The 23,086-nt window shown below is 28.9% G+C and overlaps 1 protein-coding gene across 4 annotated transcripts; it reads right to left on the bottom strand.

Annotated features, from left to right (window-relative positions):
• Positions 1 to 203: 203 nt before the first annotated feature.
• On the bottom strand, positions 204 to 23,086 carry LOC129913998 (alpha-tocopherol transfer protein-like). 4 transcript variants are annotated; one of them, XM_055993017.1, is made up of 8 exons: positions 15,553 to 15,624; positions 14,841 to 15,117; positions 14,591 to 14,700; positions 7,476 to 7,655; positions 3,008 to 3,102; positions 1,294 to 1,447; positions 981 to 1,174; positions 204 to 920 (listed from the first exon to the last, which is right to left on the bottom strand). In XM_055993017.1, exons 3-8 carry the CDS (start codon positions 14,592 to 14,594, stop codon positions 627 to 629), a joined length of 921 nt encoding a protein of 306 aa, XP_055848992.1. In that variant the 5' UTR covers positions 14,595 to 14,700; positions 14,841 to 15,117; positions 15,553 to 15,624; the 3' UTR covers positions 204 to 626. The 4 variants fall into 4 exon arrangements, with proteins under 4 accessions (XP_055848992.1, XP_055848990.1, XP_055848991.1 ...); XM_055993015.1 differs by lacking the exon at positions 14,841 to 15,117 and having other exon boundaries at positions 15,553 to 15,694; XM_055993016.1 differs by lacking the exon at positions 15,553 to 15,624 and having other exon boundaries at positions 14,841 to 15,487.

Raw genomic sequence — 23,086 nt, forward strand, 5'->3', positions numbered from 1 at the left:
AATGAACGCGCACTAATTTAATTTTGGTGTCGTGAAATTCTGTGTCGTGAAGTTCATAGTTCACAGTAGTAAATATTTGTCGAAAGAGATACACAATACGATCGACTTCATCGCATCGAAAGTTGAACGACACTCGCAATAAGGGCCTATATATCAGAAAATCTTTCAAATTTAAATAAAGTACACATTTATTTTCATAATAGTTTTCTTTATTCCTATGATTTATTGTTCATAAAAAAAAGTAACAACAATTTTAATAGGTATAGGTACCTACCTATATTTTTGTTCTTTTCATTAATTGAGACGTTATTGTTGTTTTTTAAAAAATTATTTAATATTTAATTTACAATTAAAAGTTGTGCGTTTGTAGTTTTTTATATCAGTAGGTATATAATTATATTTTATTAATAAACCTTTAAAATGACATTAATTTATCCCATTTGCCATTTTTGTTTTAAATTATTATTTTGTATTAAAAATTAATTCATTTTGAGAATTGTACGTACTAAAACTCATTAACGAAGAAGAAATCATTTTTAAAAATAAATAAACAATAAAAATCAACACACAGCACCGTTACTGCTTAAAATAATTATACAATTGTAAAACTAAACAAACAAAAATTACTACTTTTTCTTATAACCATACGAATTAATTGCAACATATTCCTGTTCGCAAAGTTTCATCAATTGATACCATTGGATTCCATCGACTCGTTGTTGTTCCAAGATACCATTATAAGCTGGTGGTAGGCATTTTGGAGAAATGTGCTTATGCAATGACTCCCGATCGTTGCCATGGAAATAAATGCGGGAACGCAACTTCTCCCTGAAGAATGGCTTAAACAGAGCGAAGACTAAGTTAAAGATTTTTGGTTGATTGACAATATGAATTGCTTTCACACGCAGCGGTACAGAGTCCTGAAAAGAAAAAATAGGTTTATTTTCATGATAAAGGTGTATTGAAAAAAAAGTTCTTACTTGTAACCAGTCTACAATTCTCTTGGCAAATGGTGGTGTAAACTGCCAAGTTTGTGACATACTCAAACCATCCATATCGAATATCACAATAGCTCCGGCTACTTGAGTTTCTGGCTCGAGCATAGCAGCTTCGAGGAAGAGAACACAGCCTTTGAAAACTTCATCTAGGGAAACTTCCTTGTGCTTCCATTTCTCTATAAGGAAAAATATCAGTTAAAAATGTGGTTAGAACATTTTATATTAACAAATTAGGTTTTTGGGTATTTCTATCTTTATTTATATGATATTTATTTTAAAAACTGTTATAACTCACTTCCAAGCTCCAAAAGTAAGATTCTCCTTCCGAATTGATCGCGATTGGGAAAAACTGTTAACACATTCGATTTGAAAATGTTCTCTTCTCGACTCGGTAACAGATTATCGTAAATGTCACAGTGCTTCAATTTAAAGGAATAATAGCGCTTGATCTATAAGAAAACAAAACAAAAAAAAATTAAAATTAAAATGAAACACACAAAAAAAAAAAATAAAAAGCAGTGTAAAAACTCATTAATTTATTGTAAAAATGTACCCTACAGTTTATTTCTTTCATACGCGGAAACCAACTTCTAAAATTTGTGCATTACACACTGTAAAGCACTATTTTGGAAACTCAAAATTTTTTTACTGAAATGAAACATTTTTGACAAAATTTTGTCGAGATCACAAAGTTGTGATGCAAAAGCAGTGATGCGTTTGCGAATTAATCCATATTTTTTTTTTGCTGTGACATAAAAAGTTGTTATATTTGTGAATTGCATACATTTTTGTAGGTAATGCGTCACAGCAATCAAACTCGTTGAAAAAAAATTCAAAAAAATCCTACGTACTGCACTAGAGAATAGTATTTTTAAGCTCCACACAAAATTTCAGCCCAATCGGTTAAAAACTGTAGGAGTTAGTTGGTCGCCCGATGGGAGCACAGGATTTTACTATCATCCTGAACTACACCGCCATTTAAAAAATTTCACATCATTAAAAAATTTAACATAAGCCTATTCTGTTTTTCATTAATATACTTAATTAAACTAAACAAACACCAAAAGAAAATAATATTTCTTCTTTGTTTTATACGCTGATGAAAATGACGCTCGATTTCATGGTTTACAAGGTGTTATTACCCCTTAAACCGTAGTTCTTAACAAATCGAATAGGGTTGGCTTTTAACCATACAGCAATCATAAAAATTCATGAATTAATTTTTCTGACTTTGCTTTAAAATGAGTTTTTGTTTAATTTATATAGCCAAAAAATGTATTTCTAGTAAAAATGTGGCTTTTTTGCTATAGCAATAAACCTTGCAATTCACACTCGCCCTTATCATGAATATCGTTCGTATCGGAAATTTTCAACGATTCCTGAAAAAGCAATCACAAAATCCGATCGTATTGTCGATTCGTATGAAATCTTTCATTACGAGTGGATTCTGTGATTGTTGTTTCGGGAATAGTAGCAAATTTCCGATATGAATAAAATTCCTGATAAACCTACTACTTGTTTGCCTTTTACAGATAGGTGAGACTTCGAGTGAATAAAATATACTGCAGTTAATATAAACTCAGAGCATTGTTTGAGTATTTTATAAATTAATGTACCTTCTCATATTTAATATGTTGATTCCGGTTAAAAAAATTTATTTAAGCTTCATTAATTCGTATAATTAAGATTAAAACCACATTTTTGAATAATAACAGGTTTCTCTGATGAAGATATTTTTCTTTTTTTTTGTCCCTACAACAAAGTACATAATATGTATAATGTTTTGTTTCAATTTGTTTTGACGCATTCATATGAAGACAATCACGTTAAACATGAGTAACTTGTGTCATTGTCATATCATCCGATTAATTTTTATTTGCATATTTTTGTCGTACAAACTTGTAACAACCCCTTAATTATTTACTTAATTATTTGGCACAAAGACGTTAAAATTGTTTTCTTAATAATTTATTGAAGTGAGAAAAAACTATTTATTTTATTGATCTTACCAAGTCTCTTGCACTTTCTGGATAAAATTTACAGGGTCTGAGAAATCGCACCATATATTCATCATTGTCTTTTGGATATGTGAATTCAGTTTCCTCTGAAATATAAAAAAAAAGTGTTAAAATTGATCAGTCAATAAAAGTTTATAAAGTAAAGTAAAAGCTTTTATAACATCTGCAGTCATTTATTTATACATTAAAAACCGTAAAATGTCATTTCCATTAAATTTAGCTTTTGTGACACTTGTTTTTATCAACATAAAATGGCCAAATTTGTACTACAAATTGGACATTAAGCCAAATTTGTTCTACTCTTTAAGTAAATTAAAATAATAGGTATCTCACTTGCTGTGATTCAGTCAATTATAAACTTGATTTAACAAAATTGAAACAATAAATTAAACAAGTTTAAATTTGAAATAAGTGCAATGAAATTTGTGCTTGTCCGTTATTTTGATTTTATGTCAGCTATTAAAATTCAAGATGACTAATATCTGAGACACTGATAGGAAGAATGAAACTGAAGTAAAAGTAAAGCTGTTTCATCTCTCATGCTTTTTCTGCAAACTTAATTATTAAATGTCTACAGTCAACCGGGAAAAATTTGAAAAGTTTTGACGTCCGTTAAGTTTGTATTCAGTATTGAATACTGAATAGAAAATGTGTATAGGTGTTTGTCCTTATCATACAAATTAATTTGTTGGGATGATAGCATGTCGGAAGCAGTAGCCATCTTGGAAAAGACGTTGGTACCGTTTCACTTCACTTTTACTCATTTTGACCAAAAATGACTATGACAGATTGTAGAACTTTAACTATGTATCTATAAATTGAGCCTTAAATCGTTATTGTGGCAATAATATTGTAGAAGCATTACCTGTACCTGTACATGTTACCTAGAGTAACTCAGGCGTATACGTACTTTTTTGTATTCAAATTCAATTTCATTCAAACTTTGAAAGCATTTTTTTCTGATTTTTATATTATGCTTTCATTTTTTAGTTCATACGATCATAAAGTTTTGAAGGGGTCCCATTGAACTTGTCGAAAGAGCAAAGTCAAGTCAACATTGATTGAAAATTTCATACTGTATAGCTTAATTTAAAATAAAATAAAAATACTGACACCGACATAAATGAGTAATGAATGGAAACTTTATAGTTCTTTATGACATTTGTCACCATTGTTTTTATAAGTTTTTATACCTTTTCTGATGAATTGTGTACAAATTTATTTACTCACATTGATGCCTATCAACTATACATCAAAACCTAATAAGGTATTATGGATCATCATGCAAATAAAAGCCCAAGTTGGAGTAACTACCTAACCTTTACAAAATCCATTAAATCACACGGTATCGAGCATCATAACGCTATTATTAGCTATTATTATTGCCGCACAAACTATTGCTGCTAAGTAGGTGCACAAATAATTATTATATACCTATTGGATTTAGTTGCGCCTGAGAGGTAAGAGTGTAATTATATTTATAGGTGTCATTATTATTAGTAATTATTCAACATGAGACTATTTTTTTTACTCAATTATGATATGAACTTTGAACCCGTCATGCTAATACCTAAAGTTTAAAGTTTAAAAAAGATGATTCGCATGTTATCCAGGCTTTAATTTAAAATACCTACATCAAAAAATATCTGACAGAAGAATACCGCAAATTGTCAGGTGGTGTGGTCTAATGATTACATCGCTGTGATTTTTTGATTGAAATGAATTATTATCGATCTATCGATAGATAGTTTTATAGTATTATAATGTTTCAGGTCAAGAAAAAAATGTAATTAGAATCAAATTGAGTGTGTTTATTTATAAGTGGTACAAGGCAGTGTTACTATACAGGAATTGAAATAATTTAAACTTGAATTTAGATATAATTATTGTAATGATTGATTTGTTGTAGTAATTCTACAGTTAATTAGGTTCATTTGCTATGCGCAATCAATTGCGAAAATGGTCGTTTCAGATGTCGTCAGCTGTATAATGATTGCACGATCGTAAAACTTTGAACTCTAATTAAAGTCTGAACAATAATTGTAGATACTTATTAATTAAGAAATATTAAAATTAATTAACAAATGGCGTTGGTGCATGAAATCGAGTTACTCTAGATTCAAGTTCAAGTTATTGCATTGACTGCTTTTAAACGTTTTATTTTGCATCTGCAACTTTTTTTAGAATTTATTTCTGCTTTTGAAGGTTGCAATTTTAGCTTGGCATTCCACTTCGTACCTCGATTATTAATTACCTATTAAGAATACCAAAAGGTAAAAAAAAGAAATTTAAGCTCAAGGAATTTTTTCAAAACTTGAAATTCCACTAATAATACTTCAAACTTAGCCCTCTCTAGAGAGATTTTAGGAATTGCATAGGAATCAAACTTGTTGACTTCAACAATGTTACTAAGTAATGATACTTAGTCCAAAAGTCTTTTGGAAAAAAATTTAAAATACATTTTTCCAAAACTCCTGTTCAACTTTCAAGGTAGGGACCTTATCATTCTGTTCCAGCATCAGTTAATCTCAAATAAGCACATCCAAACAAACAACTTAACTTTTTCAACAATTTATCATTAAAATATTTTGTGGTAATCACTAATTTGTATTCATTTTTTTTTAAACTTGTAAAACAAGTCAACCCATATTAATTGACTTGACTGTAAGATAATTTAACATTTATAATGAAAAATCAGAGACCAGAAATAACAGTCAAGTTTTATTTTCAATCGGTTTCTCTCTGAGAGTTACCGCATTACTTTAAATAGTTTCGGTTAAGGTTTGAGATGGTTGAGATTTTTACAAAAAAATAAATGGAAAAGGTCAACCTTTAACCGTTTTCGCTGAAAATAAATCAAAAATGGTCTTTATTTTGCAAAAATAAATATGAAAAGGTGTTTTTTCTAAGATTATATGTATTAAATAATGTATGAACTAAATAGACTCTCAAAGTTCTTTAGACCCAAGATTATATTATCTCTTTTTTTCGTTTAAAGTAAAATGTCAAGACGAAAATGTGTATTCCACTGTGATTTGAGTCGCTGATGGGACGGCAAGCACAACCAATGCAATTTCGAATATTTAAGGAGACCGATGTTCTAATTAATACATTGGCAGATGAGACTTATTTTTTTCTCCCAGCGATAAATGAGGAGCTGATTTCCAAAACCAGCTATCGGAAAAAAATCGGAAAATGAGATATGCATGTCATTTTTTAGGTCTTTTCAACGCGCGTCTGATTCAATCAAAAATAATTTTCTAAACAGCACACAGAGATAGTTATTCAATGCCAAAAAACGACTTTATTTCCAAAACAGCCTATTGAACACCAAATGTTTTTTTCCAAAATGGCCTATGCAAAATGTTCTTTCCAATAAGGCCTATTCAGTATAAAAAATATCAATTTGGCGTATGATAAAATGTCACATTACGATGATGGAGGAGTTACAGAAGTAGTTTTCGTCATTACTTAGTTCCGTCCGTCCATCTGTACACCGTGTTAGGACCTAAACGGTCTAACGATTTTTAATTAAATTTTGTGTACTTAAGGGTTTTAGTAAATAATATTAAGAATCTGTGTTTTTAGTTTTTCTCAAAAATTTGGATATAATGGTAAGGGCTTTGTGGTTTTTTGCGAAAATTTACTTATTTTTTATCTTATTTCGTACCAATTTTGTTCAAAATTTTCAGAATGTTATTTCTTATCATTTAAAAAAATGAAATATAGAGCTATTCAAATAACCAAAATAGACACTCCAAATTAAAAGAGCAAGTACGTAAGATCCAACAGCGCATTTTAATTCAATTTCATTTATAAAAATGTATTTTTGTTTCTTGTTATAAACTAAAATACTGATATTGATAAAGGTTTATTTACAAAAAATTAAAAAAAAATCGTGATTTTACCTGCAAAAGAAGATTTTTTGAATAGTTTTACTTCCAAAAGAAGACATGATTCAATTATACTTCCAAAAGCAGATATACCGACTTTTTAATAAGGAATTTTCAATATTAAGACTTAAGATATATTTATTTTGAAAACTTTAATTTTATTAAAATTTCGTAAAGAATAAATTTGTAGAAGATTATTTTGCTCTATATCTTCTGTATTACGAAGTAAAGGTTTTTGGCATTTTACTCAAAACTACCTTCAGGTCAGATAGCTGGTTTTGGAAATCACCTCCTCAAATCTCACTGGTTGACCCAAGCATAAAAAATACAAAATAAAGGTTTTTCTCAGACCTTGACCGAAATTTTTCTTTTTTTAAAAATAAAGGTTATTGTATGACCTTTATTGAAAATGGCAACAAATAAGAGTTATTAAGGAACCTTTCAAAAGGTTGAGATTTATTTCTGATCTCTGTGAAAAATTCTACATAACATATTTCCGGCTGTTTTTCTTGAGATTATTACAAAAAAAAGTCGACATAATTATAACTCTTTAATGTTCAACTTACGTTCCAGCAATTTTTTTAAATCTTCAATGGCTTTCTTCTTTACTTCGGGCGTTTCTCTTAATTCATTTTCAGCTATTGCTCGGGCATGTTCTGGTAGTGCTTCTAGTTCAAATGCCAATTCAAAATCACCCAATTTAATGGATGGCAGTTCTGGTAGTTCAGATAACATCGTAGGGACTCCTAGAATTAAAAAAATAAATTCGATAAAATTAGACTTTGAGCTCTAATATGTTAATATTTATTTGAAAAGAAAAAAATAATAATAATAATAAAACCGCATTAACTGCTTGTTTGTATTTAGTGCCATAGTTGATTGCGGAGCTTCATTTCAGTGGCAATTCTCTTTCTCAGTACTTAATTTGTAAATAGATGATTTATCATAATATTTGGTTTTTATTTTAATTTATTTTTATAATTGATTAATTAGCAAGTTAATCTAGCTTGTGGGTTAAGAAAAAAGTAAATAGGTATAATAATAATTTCTACAGATAAGAGTTCAAATAAAAACACTTGTCACGTGTTAAAAGTTTCCGTTTTCTTTTCATTATGCACACGTGTCACATTTGTTCTAGGTTTAGTTATTTTTGCTTCCCAAGTGTTGAAATTTTCCACTATTATCAACCTTTGGCGAAACAAGTCAATGTAGCACTCTTGAAATGTAAAGAACTTCAGAAAATTTTACGACTGATCCACCTTTAAAAAAAAAAAGCGTGAGTCTTACTTTTTTGAGAAAGACTGGTAGCGTAGAAAACTTTGCAGGGACTTTTCTGATTGGATATATATCACACTCTTCTAACGCAGAACTTCTGCTTTAGTGGAACAGATTTCATTTTACCACCTAACCTATACATGGAACTATTTTTTTAATGTACAAAATGTGAAGTAAAGTACTAATTCGTACTTCGCCACCTCCAAAAAAACACAGCTATTTCCAAATGAGTTTCGTTAAAATTGAAATAAAATCAAAATTTCCTCCTGTTATTTCCGATTAACATTTTTTTATCACATTGTTTTTATTTTCAAGCCTTAATAATATTCTGATACATATTCTTATTTAATTAACTTCCCAAATAAGCTTTACCTTGATGTATTTCTTGTTGTCTTCTCACCAGGGGCGTACGTTGAGTTGTCAGGGCCCGCCCCGGGGCAAGACTAAATTTTTGGGGCCCCTTTGATATAGAAAATAAGAACAAATAAAAAATTACGTATACGCCCACTTATTTTTTTTGGGACCCCTGATTTACCTATCATTTATTGGTCGCTAAAATTATGTAAGTAATATTTTTTGGGCCCCAAGATAATATGTAATTTTTCTTTCAAAAAATCAATTTATTTTTTGGGACCCCTGAGGTAATAATTTTTTCTTCAGATGAAATATTATGTGGCTGGCTACCAATTCACTGAAAAATATAATTTTTCTCTCTTGTGTCCGAAGAGATTCATGTCAAGTATCTTATCTTTTTGCATCGATACTTTTATAACCAGTTGCCTTCGGGGCACCGCCCCACTTGCCCCAATGGTGTGTACGCCCCTGCTTCTCACCAAAACAAAGTTAAGGTGTGGGCAAATTGTTTTCATTGAAAGCCACAAAACCAGTTTAAAAACCGACTTAGAATGATGTCTACCTGATGAATCAATTTATTTATCACCAAAGGTAATATAATATTCTTCTGGTGTTTAATTTTAATGTGTGCCAAAAATTTCCATTAAAAACAATGGTTATAATAATGTCTGAGTATACTCTGACGTCATATGTGAAGTTTCTCTTTATTACAAGCTCCAAATTTAAAAAAAGCTGACCCATCCTTCAAGTTCATTTAACTTTTTTTATTATTCCGATTCCCAGTACCTATATTTTGTGTATTTTTATTTTATTAGTTTATTAATTTGTATGCACAGCACTTGTATTCGCTAATTTTAATTTCATCTTTTAGTGACTTTTGCAAATCACCAAGTCAAGTATGCAAACAAAAAATTATCATCTTTACCCTTGACAATGAAGATTTATCTTTTCATTTGGGTATTGTTGTTGAAAATTTTAAAATTGGTATTCGTAACTCGTAAATGATTTACAATGATATTTTGTTTGTTTTTTTTCGATCCATTTATGTATGTAGGTATGGCATGAGTAAATGTCAAAAGTCATTTTGTTTTTCTTTTCCTTGAAGAAGAATAGAATTTTACAGATTAGTTTGTTGATTCTGAGATATATGAACAATATCAACAAATGAAAGAAAAACAATGAAATTGTTTAACATTTCCTCTAAGAGGAACAATCAAGAAGCCAATCAATTTTGTACATAAAGATAAAGGCGATACTAATTGATTACAAATAATAACAATAAGAATTGCAAATATAAAAATTCTTAAATACAGGGTGTCCCACAGTCACCGCCCCAAATGAAAACCATGGATTCCTGGGGTCATTTTAAGTCGAAAAACTTAAGTGGTAATTTTCTCGTTTTCGTCCCGTTTTCGAGTTACCACGGTTTTTATGATTTTTGCTCTCTTGTCCTTTAACTGGCCTTATCTTTGCCAAACTACGTTGGATTTGAAAGATTTTTTTTACAACCAATCAAGAATTTATTACACTTTAAGTTTGTCTCAAAACTTTTTTTTCTGCGGACAACCGTTTATCCACAATTTTGCATCGAACACAATTTTCTTCGTTTTTTAAGTTGTTTTTTACACTTTCATATCATTTAAGTCAAAAAAACACGTTAATGAGTATTGTTTTTTTGTGCTTTTTATTAAAGCCCAGTTAATTTTCATAAAAAAAATAAGTTTCATTTCATAAAAAAGGCTACTGAAAGTAATTAAAAAAAATAAACAAACTGAGTGAATTAAAAAAAAAAATAATTTTTAAATAAAAAATTAATTTAAATGAATTAAAAACTTTTTCTGAGCTGTTGTGGTTAAGAAAAGAACAAATAGATAAGGCTTAGAAAGAGTTTAAATTCATTTAAATTAATTTTGTATTTAAAAATTATTTTTTTTTTTAATTCACTCAGTTTGTTTATTTTTTTTAATTACTTTCAGTAGCCTTTTTTATGAAATGAAACTTATTTTTTTTATGAAAATTAACTGGGCTTTAATAAAAAGCACAAAAAAACAATACTCATTAACGTGTTTTTTTGACTTAAATGATATGAAAGTGTAAAAAACAACTTAAAAAACGAAGAAAATTGTGTTCGATGCAAAATTGTGGATAAACGGTTGTCCGCAGAAAAAAAAGTTTTGAGACAAACTTAAAGTGTAATAAATTCTTGATTGGTTGTAAAAAAAATCTTTCAAATCCAACGTAGTTTGGCAAAGATAAGGCCAGTTAAAGGACAAGAGAGCAAAAATCATAAAAACCGTGGTAACTCGAAAACGGGACGAAAACGAGAAAATTACCACTTAAGTTTTTCGACTTAAAATGACCCCAGGAATCCATGGTTTTCATTTGGGGCGGTGACTGTGGGACACCCTGTATATAGTAAGCTAACTTTAGGCTTTGTTAACTCGTAATAATTTCGTCTTCCATAAAAAATATTCAATTTCACTACCAAAATTCTAATTAAGGTGACTCCTAAAGTATTTCGATGTTACAGTACTTATCGGTTACTAAATCTAGATTAAAAGTGGTTTGGTCTAAGGCTTTTCTAAATCACAAGTAAATCTTCTTAAAGACGATTCGGAACCTTTTCCATGAAATAAATTAATTACAGTACCCGTATTACCAGATTATTATAATGGTCAAAAGTTTTGGTTATCGAAAAATTGCGATAACGTTTTCGAAAGCGATACTCGTTTATGGTGCGAATACTTTTGGCGGTAGTGTATCTATCGTTTTGGCATAGATTTACTACTTTTCAATAAAGAAATAGTAATTAAAAGCAACTTTAAGTAGGTACTTAGCAGTAGATAAATTATCCCAAAGGAACGCAGCTAAAATTTACTCAAAATACTTGTTTACTTTTCTAGGTCGAATGTTAATTTTTATTTAAAAACATTGATTGTATTGATTGTATTTATTAGAGTAACTAAAGCAAATTATTAGGGAACCCGGCCGAACAGCTCTGATTTTGACGATTTTTTTTTTTTCAAACGTAGGTAATTAAAAATACTTTAAAGTCTATAGATTAAAAATTGCCGGTGTTGCCGTATTGTTTTTTAAAATTAAAATTAAATTTTTTTTAACAAAACCATTTTTTTTGCTTAAATTTCATAAAACAAATTATAGCAAAAGATTCTCTAGGTAATTTAAGGAAAATATATATAAGGCAGTAAGGGACAATCTTCCATCGTTTAAGCGATAAATGCAATTTTCTAACATTCTGACCTCAAACACAAAAAAAATATTTTGAAAACAACGGCAACACCTACAATATTTTAAAACACATTTTTAAAAAGCCAGAAGCTCATTCTTATCTCTTAAATTTAAATCCACTAAATTTAATCAAGACTTTTTGAAAAAATGGTCCTCAAACTCAGAATTCAAAAAAAAAAAAATGTTATTAGAAAAATTTAAAATGACTTTTTTCAAACTTTTTCTAATAAAATATGAATTTATTTAAAAAAAATTTTTGGCCATAAATATTATCAGTTGAATTTCGAAGCAAAAAAGGTAAAATATATCACACTTTTGAAAAAAAATGAAAAATTACTTCAATTTCAATGGTTTTTTTTTATTAAAACTGAATTTTTGCATTGAAATAATTAATTTTCTCAAAGACTGTGGTAAATAGGAACTTAAAATTTTTGCTATTTAACTTTCAACAGTAAGGGTTATTAAATGAATAAAAAATAATTTTATGTTCAGATGTTGAACTTTAAAAAAAAAATAAGTTACATTTTTTTTCAAAACTTTTATTAAAAAAAGTTCTTCGAAAATGAAATACTTTTTAATTTTTTTCATAAACCGTAATACATATTGACATTTCCTTTTATAATTTGAAATCATAATAAATGCGGCCAAAAAAATTTGAAAATAAATGCATTTTATATTACTACCAATTTTAAAAAACGACATGTTAATTTTTTCAATAATTTTTTTTTTTCAAAAATCTGAGTTCAATTACCATTCTTTCAAAAGCCGTTCATTCAATTAACTTAATTTTAATTTTACATATATGACTAAGCTTCTAGCTTTTAAAAAATGTATATTTGAATATTGTAGGTGTTGCCGTTGTGTTCAAATATTTTTTTTTGTGTTTGAAGTCAATTAATAAGAAAATTACATCTAGCGCTTGAACTATGGAAGATTGTCCTTCACTCCCATATATTTTTTTTTCTTGAATTTCCTAGACAATCTTTTTGCATCAATTAATTTATGAAATTTAAGAAAAATTTTTGAAAAAAATTTGTTTTTGTTCACAAAAATCTTCAATTAAATTTAAAAAATCAAAACGGCAACACCGACAATTTTTAATCTATAGACTTTAAAGTATTTTTAATTACCGACGTTTGAAAAAAAAGATCATCAAAATCTAAGCTGTTCGGCCGGGTTCCCTAATATTGCCAATTTTTGAGCTTTAGTTACTCCACTAATTGATTCGAAATAAATTCGAATTCAAAAAAGAAATAAGTCAGAAAAAGTTTGTTTGACATTATGATTGTTAAATATGTAGGTACATTATATGAACATAATCGAAAACCTTAATTTTGACAAACAAATGATTTCTTATGGAGAAAAGATTCCTAAAATACATCGTTAAACCCTTTTTACACACTTCTGCTGAATTCAATGGGAGTTTATGTTTTTGGGTTTTGAGGCTGTAAGCCTAGATCTTAAAACTATCTGGATAATCGATGAGGCAAATTTGATTAAAATTAATTAATTAAATTATGAAATTAAAAAAACACCCAAACAATCAACCAAAAAATGAAGTTTGACAAATTTGACGTTTAAAGGTTTGAATGTGTGAGTGCTTCTGATTCTGGATTCTGATTTCAAAATCAGAAGAGAAATTCTCTTCTTTCCAGAAGAAGAACTGTCATCCGACACCAACAAAACACTTTCAGAAGCATCCGGAAGCATTCCGGACAACCAATCGAAAACGACATAACATACATGTTTTCAGTAATACTGTTCTTATGCATTTGGTGCTACAGACCCAAAAAAGAATAAAAAGAATTCCGCTTGAATTCAAAACTTATGTAAATCTACAAATTATGATTTTTAACTAAATAGCTTTATTTTTGTGAGATTCACCTAATGTTTTTTTTTTTATAATAACGAAATGTTTATCGCTATAATTTATGCAATAGTAAAAAAACAAGGATAGGTAGGATGTTTCTGATATCTAAGAGATATCAGCAATCTGATAAAGTTTAATCCCTAAAATTCCTAATTTGTAACAAGAAAAGAAAATACAACTTCGAATCAGCTCAATCAGGGGTGAAATCGTCTAACGCGATAGTCGATAATTGATAACACTGGTCGGCAACAAAAATAGAACTTAAAACAAACCATACTTTTCTATAGGAATTTTGTGTGCTGATTCCGAATCCGAAGTCAAAATTTCACTGGCATGTCAAGTTTTCGAAATATTTGAATATTAACAGGTCAAAAACGCGTTTTTTTGGTACTTTCGGCATTCATCACCGTTAAATTATTTTTTCGCAAAACTACTTATGCAATCTTCAAAAGTCATATTTTATCGTCTTAAAAACGTTTATTTTTTTTCAAAATCATTTTTTTCTAAAAGATATTTGATATAGAAAGGTATGATATCTCAAAATCTTGGTGGGTAAGGTTAGTTTTTGGCTCTTTATAGCTAAAAATGTAATGAGCAGAGCTCAAAAATTAGACGTGATGGAAAAAAAACAGTAAACTGTTTTGAATTCAGCACACTCAGGCATCAGGTTTATTAAAATCACCTTACAGAGTTCTTGCTCCCGACTTTTTTTTTGTTTTTTGCCGACCAGTGTAATCAAAATCGACTACTTTTGGAGCAAAATTATTGTTTTTTGACTAGCCAATTCCACCCCAGTTTCTTTTGTAGGAAATTCTTCAAATTACAGAACCTTAAAGTGGCTTTTAAAAAAATGCTACATTTAATGTCACACACTTTTAAATACCCGCTATAAATTAATTAAATTAATATTGAAACAAAATACCAATTACTTACTCATTTTGACAACTTTTAACGTAATCCACTCAAAACCGCAATTAAACTTTTAAATTTATTATTTTCGCACAATTCTTTTTTATTTCTTATAAAACAGTAATGTTGGTATCCTTCAAAATAAAATGTAAAAATTAAAATTAATTAAATAGCTAGATTATGTTAATTTTTATGATTCGCGAAACGACTTTCGTATACAAAAACGAACGGAATATTTCTTCCGGATATTAAATGAAATAAAAAAAACTCTTGCCTTGATTAAGATAGACTTATGATAAAAGTCTGAATATTCTAATTTATTTAGTTTCTGAACAAAAAATATTTTGAATGATAAATTTTATATTGTGATAATGGTCAACCACTTATTACTGCAGTTTAACTTGTAATGCAACTTATTTTGGAATCTTCTGTGGTTTTGTAATGGGCACTCCCATGGGTCATCTGTCTAAAACCGGTGTTGATGGCCTTAAGATTGGTCATTCGTCCAAACAAACAGACACCCAGACATTAAACAACAACAATTGTTTGAGCTAAATTTAACGTTGTTTGCAATAAAATTATGTGTTTTTGTTGATATTATTCTTTTTTTGCCTTTCTTTTCTTTCACTTTTTTTCTTGACACTCAAACTCAAATGAAAATCAGTGACAAATAGAAACAAAAACACAAGAAAATACAACAAGCAACAACAAAAATAAGCCAAACCAGAAACTGTGTCAAGGTCTTGAGAAACCCAAAACGAAGATCGTCGTCCCAAGAAATGGGTTTAAGTGTTTTTTTTTTTGACGATAGGGCAATTATTTTGAATAACCTTCTCAAATGACTGACACTGGTATTGGTCTTGAATTAGCTTCGACCAAGTTCAGCTCAATGAGTATGAGTAAGAGTAAGGTGTTTAAGAATAGAAATTAAAATAATATTTTTAGATTTCCTCAAATTAATTTTTGTTTTTTGGAAATGTTATTACTTTGGTATATTTAATAGGAATCTTAAACTGGCTAGGTATATGATTTAATAGGAGAATATCTTTATTTTGCTTCCGACCCGACGAACGTTAAGATCGAACTGGACACAGACAAAATCATGTGAATGTCTTTAAACCTACAAAAAAAAAAAGATCAGAGTAGCTATACCTTAACTTGTCTGAGAATAGTTGTAAATCTGGTTTTTGGTCTTTTTATTGTTATAGAGATTATCAATTGATTCGTTGAGAGAGTATCATTTTCTTGTTATAGGGAAGTCACCTCACAATCACACAACTAAATTGGCAGATCAGAGACTCTTGAACTTCATTCAGCTATTTGTTTGTGTTTATTTTTATTATTGACAGTTATTTTAAGAGGAGCATTTGAAAACAGTGTACTTTTGGCAGCACTGTTCACTGTAAAGTAGGTAGAAGTGGTAACAGGTGAAGAGAATAAAATGTTTATATTAGTTGAAGTTTAGATAGAGAATTTGTTTAAAAAAAGATGTAGTGAGGGGATATAACTTGCATTATTTCAAAACAAAGTACAGAATAAAAAAAGTGCAGAATATCGTATAAATATTACTTTTTTTTATTAAAAGTTTGGTTTTATAAATTCTTATTTATTATTATCTACTTTGAGGCGGTCGAAAAGAGAATACATAAAATTAAAACTATCACGAAATCTAATGAAAGCACTAAAATCATCCGTATTATTTCAAAGAATACATTTTTCAACCATAAAGCATATTAATAAGAGAAATATAGTTTAATTCTTTAATGTATTTCACATATTACCCATTACATTGTCAAGAAACAAATGTCGACCAGGGCCCCTGTTTTTTAACTTTTATCACTGGCGATAAAATGTTTCAATGACTTTAAAATTCATTTTATCTCAACTTAATAAAAGAAATTTGGTTCAAAATCTTAATTTCTATGTTCACAACATTTTATTTTAAAGGAGTAGAAACACGTTTATCGCCAGTGATAAAGTTATAGAATATCCCCTATTCTGTAACTTTATTACTGGCGATAAACGTTTATCCACAGATCATATTTTTATTACTATGTTGTATTTTTTCATTAAGTCTTCCACTATAGTAACTATAGTTTTAAATTCTTTTACTATTTATTATTTTTTTTTTGTCTTTTAATTCTTCCGACTTTTTAGGATATGAAAATAAAACATACGTATTAAACAATTTTATAAAACATCATATTATTGGTAGTTACTGAAAAATTGATCCTAAAAAAATGCTGTATTAATACATATATGAATTTTTCAATATTTCAATATTGAATGAGATATCTGATTATGATTAAGAATGAGGGTGAAAATGTTACGTATACACCCCATTGTCCTATAGATTTTAACTTTAGACAACATGTTTACATTTTTTAAAGAACATTTGATTTCTTGTAAAACTCAACATAAATTCCAATATAAGCCGTGTTTTTCTACAAATCATAATAAAAAATAATTATACCTACTCAAAAACTTTTTGACTGAACCCATTTTAAGTAGAACATAAAATCTTATTTACTACTTTTTCCTCTGCGTAAACTGTCTTAAGGTTTTATGTAGAAAACTTAGGGCCATTTGCTGAATCGAAACTTAAATTTTTATGTTGAACATAAACTCTTATTTCCTACTTTTTCCTTTGCGTAAACTGTCACATAATGATTTATGTAGAACTTAAATGCTCAAGAGCCGTTTGCTGAATCGAAACTTAAGCATTTAAGTTCTACATAAATCCTTATGTGACAGTTTACGCAGAGGAAAAAGTAAGGAATAAGAGTTTATGTTCAACATAAATTATTTAAGCTTCGTTTCAGCAAACAGCTATGTTATTTTAAAAAAAAAAAAAAAAATATATTGCTTGAAATTCAAGCTTACCTTGAAACACAAAAATGTATATTTACACAAATTTTTCACCCCAGGCTCTATTTATTCCTTCCCACATCCCACTTCCTTCCATCCGCTGCAATCGATTATTCTTCTTATCTCTACCAATAACATGCAGCTCATCATCAGCGAAACCTCGATTTGTACTTCACACAGAGTATAAATCGTGGTTTTGCTGATGATGAGCTGCATATTTCGAAATGCATTCGGTGTTTTAAATGTTGCAAAATTATGTTTATTGCGGTTTTTGACTTCAAAAAGAAGATACGTTCAGAATTATTACCCTTACTCGGTAGTCGGTACAGCTAACTGCCCAAAAATTTTCAAGTTTTTAAAATTTCCAGAAAAATGTACATACTTATATATATCAAATTTTATGGATTTGGGTTCATTAAGCTCAAAAATCAAATTTGTTTCTTTTTAAAAGCTCTAGTTTTTGAAATAATTAATGTTTCATATTAAGGGGCTTGTTGATACTAATTTTTAAGTTTTCCATATTTTGAGCGTTTATTAAAATTTTTCAGTAAAATTATATTAAAACTAATGTATTTTGGCACAATAAGCTTGAAAATCGCATTCGTTTTTTATAAGAGCTCAATTTTTTATAAATATTTTCGTTTTTTTTCACATTTTAAATGTTTGTTTTGTTAACATTTTCCAGAAAATGTTCATCAAACCTAAAAATCACATTGGTTCTTTTGTAGGAGCTCTAATTTTTAAGATATTTTTATTTTCTCATTTTGGGGGTAATTTCGTCTGAGACTTACATACATAAATGTCCCAAGCTTACATTGACATCTATACATTCAATCGGAATGTTTATTAAATTGTTAATATTTCAAAGTAAAATAGCGCACAAATAAATTATGTTATTTATTGAAAAGAAAATATCGCAAATAAAATACAACACCAGCGGCAAATAAAGCCAAAGTAAAAATTCAAATAGCCCACCAAAACTTTCCAGCTAACCCCATTTTAGCGATATTAAATAACTGAGGTAAGTTATTGTTGAATTGTTTGCTTTCGACGAAATTCACATGACTGAATCCATGAATATTTTAAATCCTTGTTTTTTTTGTTCTTGAACTTTAACAACCAACAACCAACAATAAGATTTTTTGTCCTTCCTCGAAGCTCTAGAAAGAAATAAACAATCAGCACAAATGGAATATTTTCCCAAGGATAGTGAGCTTATAAAACTAAACGCTCCATTTTATTTTCAATGGCAAGCCTTCCACATTGCCGAATTTAATAACCGTCAGGCAACGTCATCATCATGTGCTTGCACTTCCATTACAAATGCAATTTAATGTGAATATGCACTCGCTGCAATCACATTGTTGATCCAAAAGTAACCACATCTCATGGTGGATTTTTCCATTAAATCAACAAACCGGAAATTTAACTTGAACTTTTTTTGAATACATATACGTGATACGTGAATCACTTTCATTTAATAAAATCACAAACTAGCAGGCACTATAATTTAAGGGGGGCTATAATGAGTAGTACATTTTTTTTCGTTTATTATTTATTTGCAAAAGTCAAGGCCGTAACTTGCATTGTAAAGTGAGTGAAACCATTTAAATTAATTGATTTCTTAATTTGTTTATTTACCACATAGTTATTAATTAAATTCATTAATTCATTGTTCTTACCTTGACAATCACAAAGCAACAAAAAAGCAAGTTATCACACTTTTCGTTAATATTTTTTTCTAATAGATAGGTCAATGTTTGAAGACTAGCGCAGTCGTCCTGAACACACTCTATTTTCGGTCGTTTCAAACGAGATGCTTGAACCTGAATGAAAATAATTTTCATGAATGAAAGTTTTATGCTGGAAAAACATTTCCCAGCTAAAAAAATGAGATAAATGTCACGATGAACGGGGGAAAAGGAGAAAGTGACTCCAAGGATTTGGCCTTGAGTGGAGTGAAATGAGTCAAACACGTGCTAAAGTCAATATGTGTTATATCTACTCTTGTACTTTGTTTGTGGTGAAAATCGATTTTTGTTTCATTTATTATTCAAAGTAAATAAATAATCCAAGGGGAAACATATTAACAGTGGTTTAAGTGTGGTGTAATAGAAATATTTTATGACATAAGAGATTTTTCTGATATTATTTAGAATGAGGGTGAAAATGTTACGTATACACCCCAGTGACCTATACATTTTTACTATAAACATGCTTAGTTTAGATTTTTAAAGAACATTGCATTATTATGTAGGTAAAACTCAACATTGAATTCAATATTAGCCGGGTTTTTTTTCTACTCGGGAGTTACTCATTTTTGACACGTAAAAAAATTATATCTACAAGTAAAATGTTTGTTTTGTTTTTGTTTTAGGTAGGTACCTACTTATTAAATCAAAGTCTACAAAAAAGTTAAAAACTAATGTTAACAAACAATCCGACTATAAATATGTACATATTTGTAAGTCATGAATTTGGATCACAAAAGTTTGTATTTGTATAAGAAAAGATCCATATTATAATGAATTACCATGAATACACCAAGTGAAGCATATCAAGGAAAATAACATTTTTGTTTACTTTGGTTCATTCATTTAAATTAATACAAATAATTATATTGAAATACTATCAAAATCGTGGAAAATTAATCCTTGATGAACGAACATTCAATTACACTGTGTAACACTCAAAATATACGCGAGCGGAGACCTATCACGTTTTGTCGCACTGATTACGAAACGGTATTTAAAAAGTCCCTAGCACCCCCAAAATCTGGAGTTAGGGGCAAAAAACGGTTTTTTGAACCTTCACCCATTGAAAAAATTCTAGCTTTGTCAAATTTTTACCCATTTTTGATTTGTTTATAGTTTCTGATAGAAGAATTAAACCTTTTTACAAATGTATAAAACATGTGATTCGAATAAACCACCTAGAATTTATAAGCTGTCAAAGTTCAAAAATTCCATTTTTTTCTTTATTTACCCAACTTCGACATCAATTTAAAGTATGTTTTCAAAACAGCATGCTGTTTTAAAAATATATTCTTAAATAATATTTATTTCCAAATGAAACGAGGTATTTTTTATGAAAATATTATTTTGGCACTTAGTACGATAACTTGGGCGCCAGGATTTGATAACAATTTTTTGTAGAGGAGTTCAATACAATCATTTTTTAGTATGGGAGGGGGGTCTATCTTCCCCCCTTTAGGAGGGAGGGGTAATTTTCTAAAAAAAATTATTAAAATAAAAAAAATTATTAAAAAACAATGGCCACACTTACACTTGTAAATGATACCATTTCCGAAAGGCATAATTATACATTTAATTCCAATTTTTAATTCAATATGTTTCAACCAATTGTTTTTGAAATAATCGATTTCAAAGCTAAAAATAGGTGAAAAAAAAATTTTAAAAAACTCATTAATTACTATTTTTGTCCAGACTGTGAATTTTAATAAAAAATTGACTCATGCTGAAAACTGCCTCAATTGATTCCTTATCGAACAGTGAAAGCTATATGTTTCTATGCCTTCTAGGTTTTGAGAAAATTGAAATGTATGCGTTAGTCTTCACTCATACTATTTTTACTTGCGTTTTATATTCTTAATATTTCTTTACTGCATCCTATTTGAATAAATATTTCTTGTCACTATGTCGTATAAGTTTTCAATTGGGCTTAGATCGGTCTACATGAAGGATACGGCAAACGTTTGGTCCCACTGATTTCAAGTCATTGGCATGTATTGTTTTTAATGTGTGAATTGGAGCATTGCCTTGCTAACAAATAAAATCTTTCACTCGCGAGTATAAGTATCTCAAAATTTTTCATTCTTGACTCTTCCAACATCAAAATTCGAGCCGGTAAAAGTTAAAATCATCTCGACTTTCTTATAAACTCCCACATTGGGCCCTATCATGAATCTCCAGGTGAATTTTGTTTCCCTAGGAATATTTTTTACCCTTGGAATTTTTTGTGCGATCATGAATCTCCCTCGAAATTGATTTCCAGGGAACAAAAATCGTATGCAATGACATCTAAATAATATATTTTTAAATTCCGAGGGAAACTTTTTATGAACATTTTCGTTCCCATGTTTAAAACATGGGAAACATTTCCCAGGAAAATTTTTATTCATGATGTCTTTCAAGACATACTGAAAATCTTAAGCATTTCATCCTTTTGATGCCTTAAGAAGAGATAAGATCTTTAATTCGTTGTACCTATTCACAGCAAATAAAATTTAATTAAAAAAAAAAGTTACGTATACACCCGAGTGATCTATGCAGATTATATTTCTAGTAGTTTGATTGAAATTCAAGTATGAACTATGGATTTCTACATCCTGGTGGTATCTATGGTATTCGATTTTAATACCTATTTCAGGGAATTCTACAACGCTTAAAATTATTCCACAAAACAAAATGGTTTAGAGTTTTTGGCTAAATTTTTTTTTCTATTTTCTAACTAGAAATCTAGAAACCTGTGTCCAACATGCTTTTTTGTTTCAGTATCCTCTGATTTAAATACACTAAGGAGTAAAAAAATGGAATCAAGCTTTGTGTTCTGTAAAAACTATAATTAGTCAGGATGTACCTAATTGAAATACATGTATGTTAATTGTACCATTAACAAGCTAAAAAAAAAGTTTTAAATCAATGCTAGGAACTTAAAAACCGTTTTACTTTATAAAGATCCAATCAACATAAATGAAGAATGTAAGGAAAAAAGACTGAAATTGAAGCAGAGAGTATCCAGAAAAATTAACATTTAAAAGAAAAATTAAGTGCAATTTATTCACAGATAGCGATGATACTATCGTATGCATTTTTATGTTTTTAATATTGTTTTGGATATTGAGGGCACTCAGAAGTATTCTATGAAAAATCAAAATTCATTCATTAAATTTCACCACAATAGTTTTCCTTTCATGTCCGGTTTATTTCGCTTTTTCGCACATTGTTTTTGATCTTTTGGGAACTGGTTCTTCAGAGTCATATCTTTTTATCCTCTACTTCCTCATAAATTACCATAGTTTCTCCATAGTATAAATCCAACTTTCCTCTAAGTAAATCTTTGGATTACCCAGCTCAACCAAGTAGAACCGAGGACTTAAGCTTTACTTTCTGCATTGTATTTCAGTGAATTTCCAAGTAAAAATATTACTAATGATATTACATTATTGAATCGGAATGTAACAACAAAACATCACCCTTTTTAATTTAAAATTATAAAAAAAAGTCACTTTCCGGTCTCCACACGCAATCCAATAAAAATGTCACACGATTCTATCAAACAACTTCTCTTTTTGTATTCATAGTTCTTATTGAATATTAAATTAAATTAAGTACTTTATCGACGTCAATTTAAATTCATTTAGTTGTTATATTTTCTTAAAGATATTTTAATAATTTATAATTCCTGAACTTACCTTATTTTTTTATTTTATTTATTTTTGAATCCAATAACGATAAAAAAAAAATAAAACACTTTTTTAATTTAAATTCGCCTTCTAGAACGTCAACCCCGGCAACTGAATTTGAAATTATCTTGTAACTACAACACGCGTTTGATTGTCCCAAAGTCTAGTTCTCAAATAAAACTAAGGAAATTAATTAGATGCGGTTAGGTTTTATATAAAATCGACTA

The sequence above is a fragment of the Episyrphus balteatus genome, chromosome 3, assembly GCF_945859705.1.
Source record: "Episyrphus balteatus chromosome 3, idEpiBalt1.1, whole genome shotgun sequence".
NCBI lineage: Eukaryota > Metazoa > Arthropoda > Insecta > Diptera > Syrphidae > Episyrphus > Episyrphus balteatus.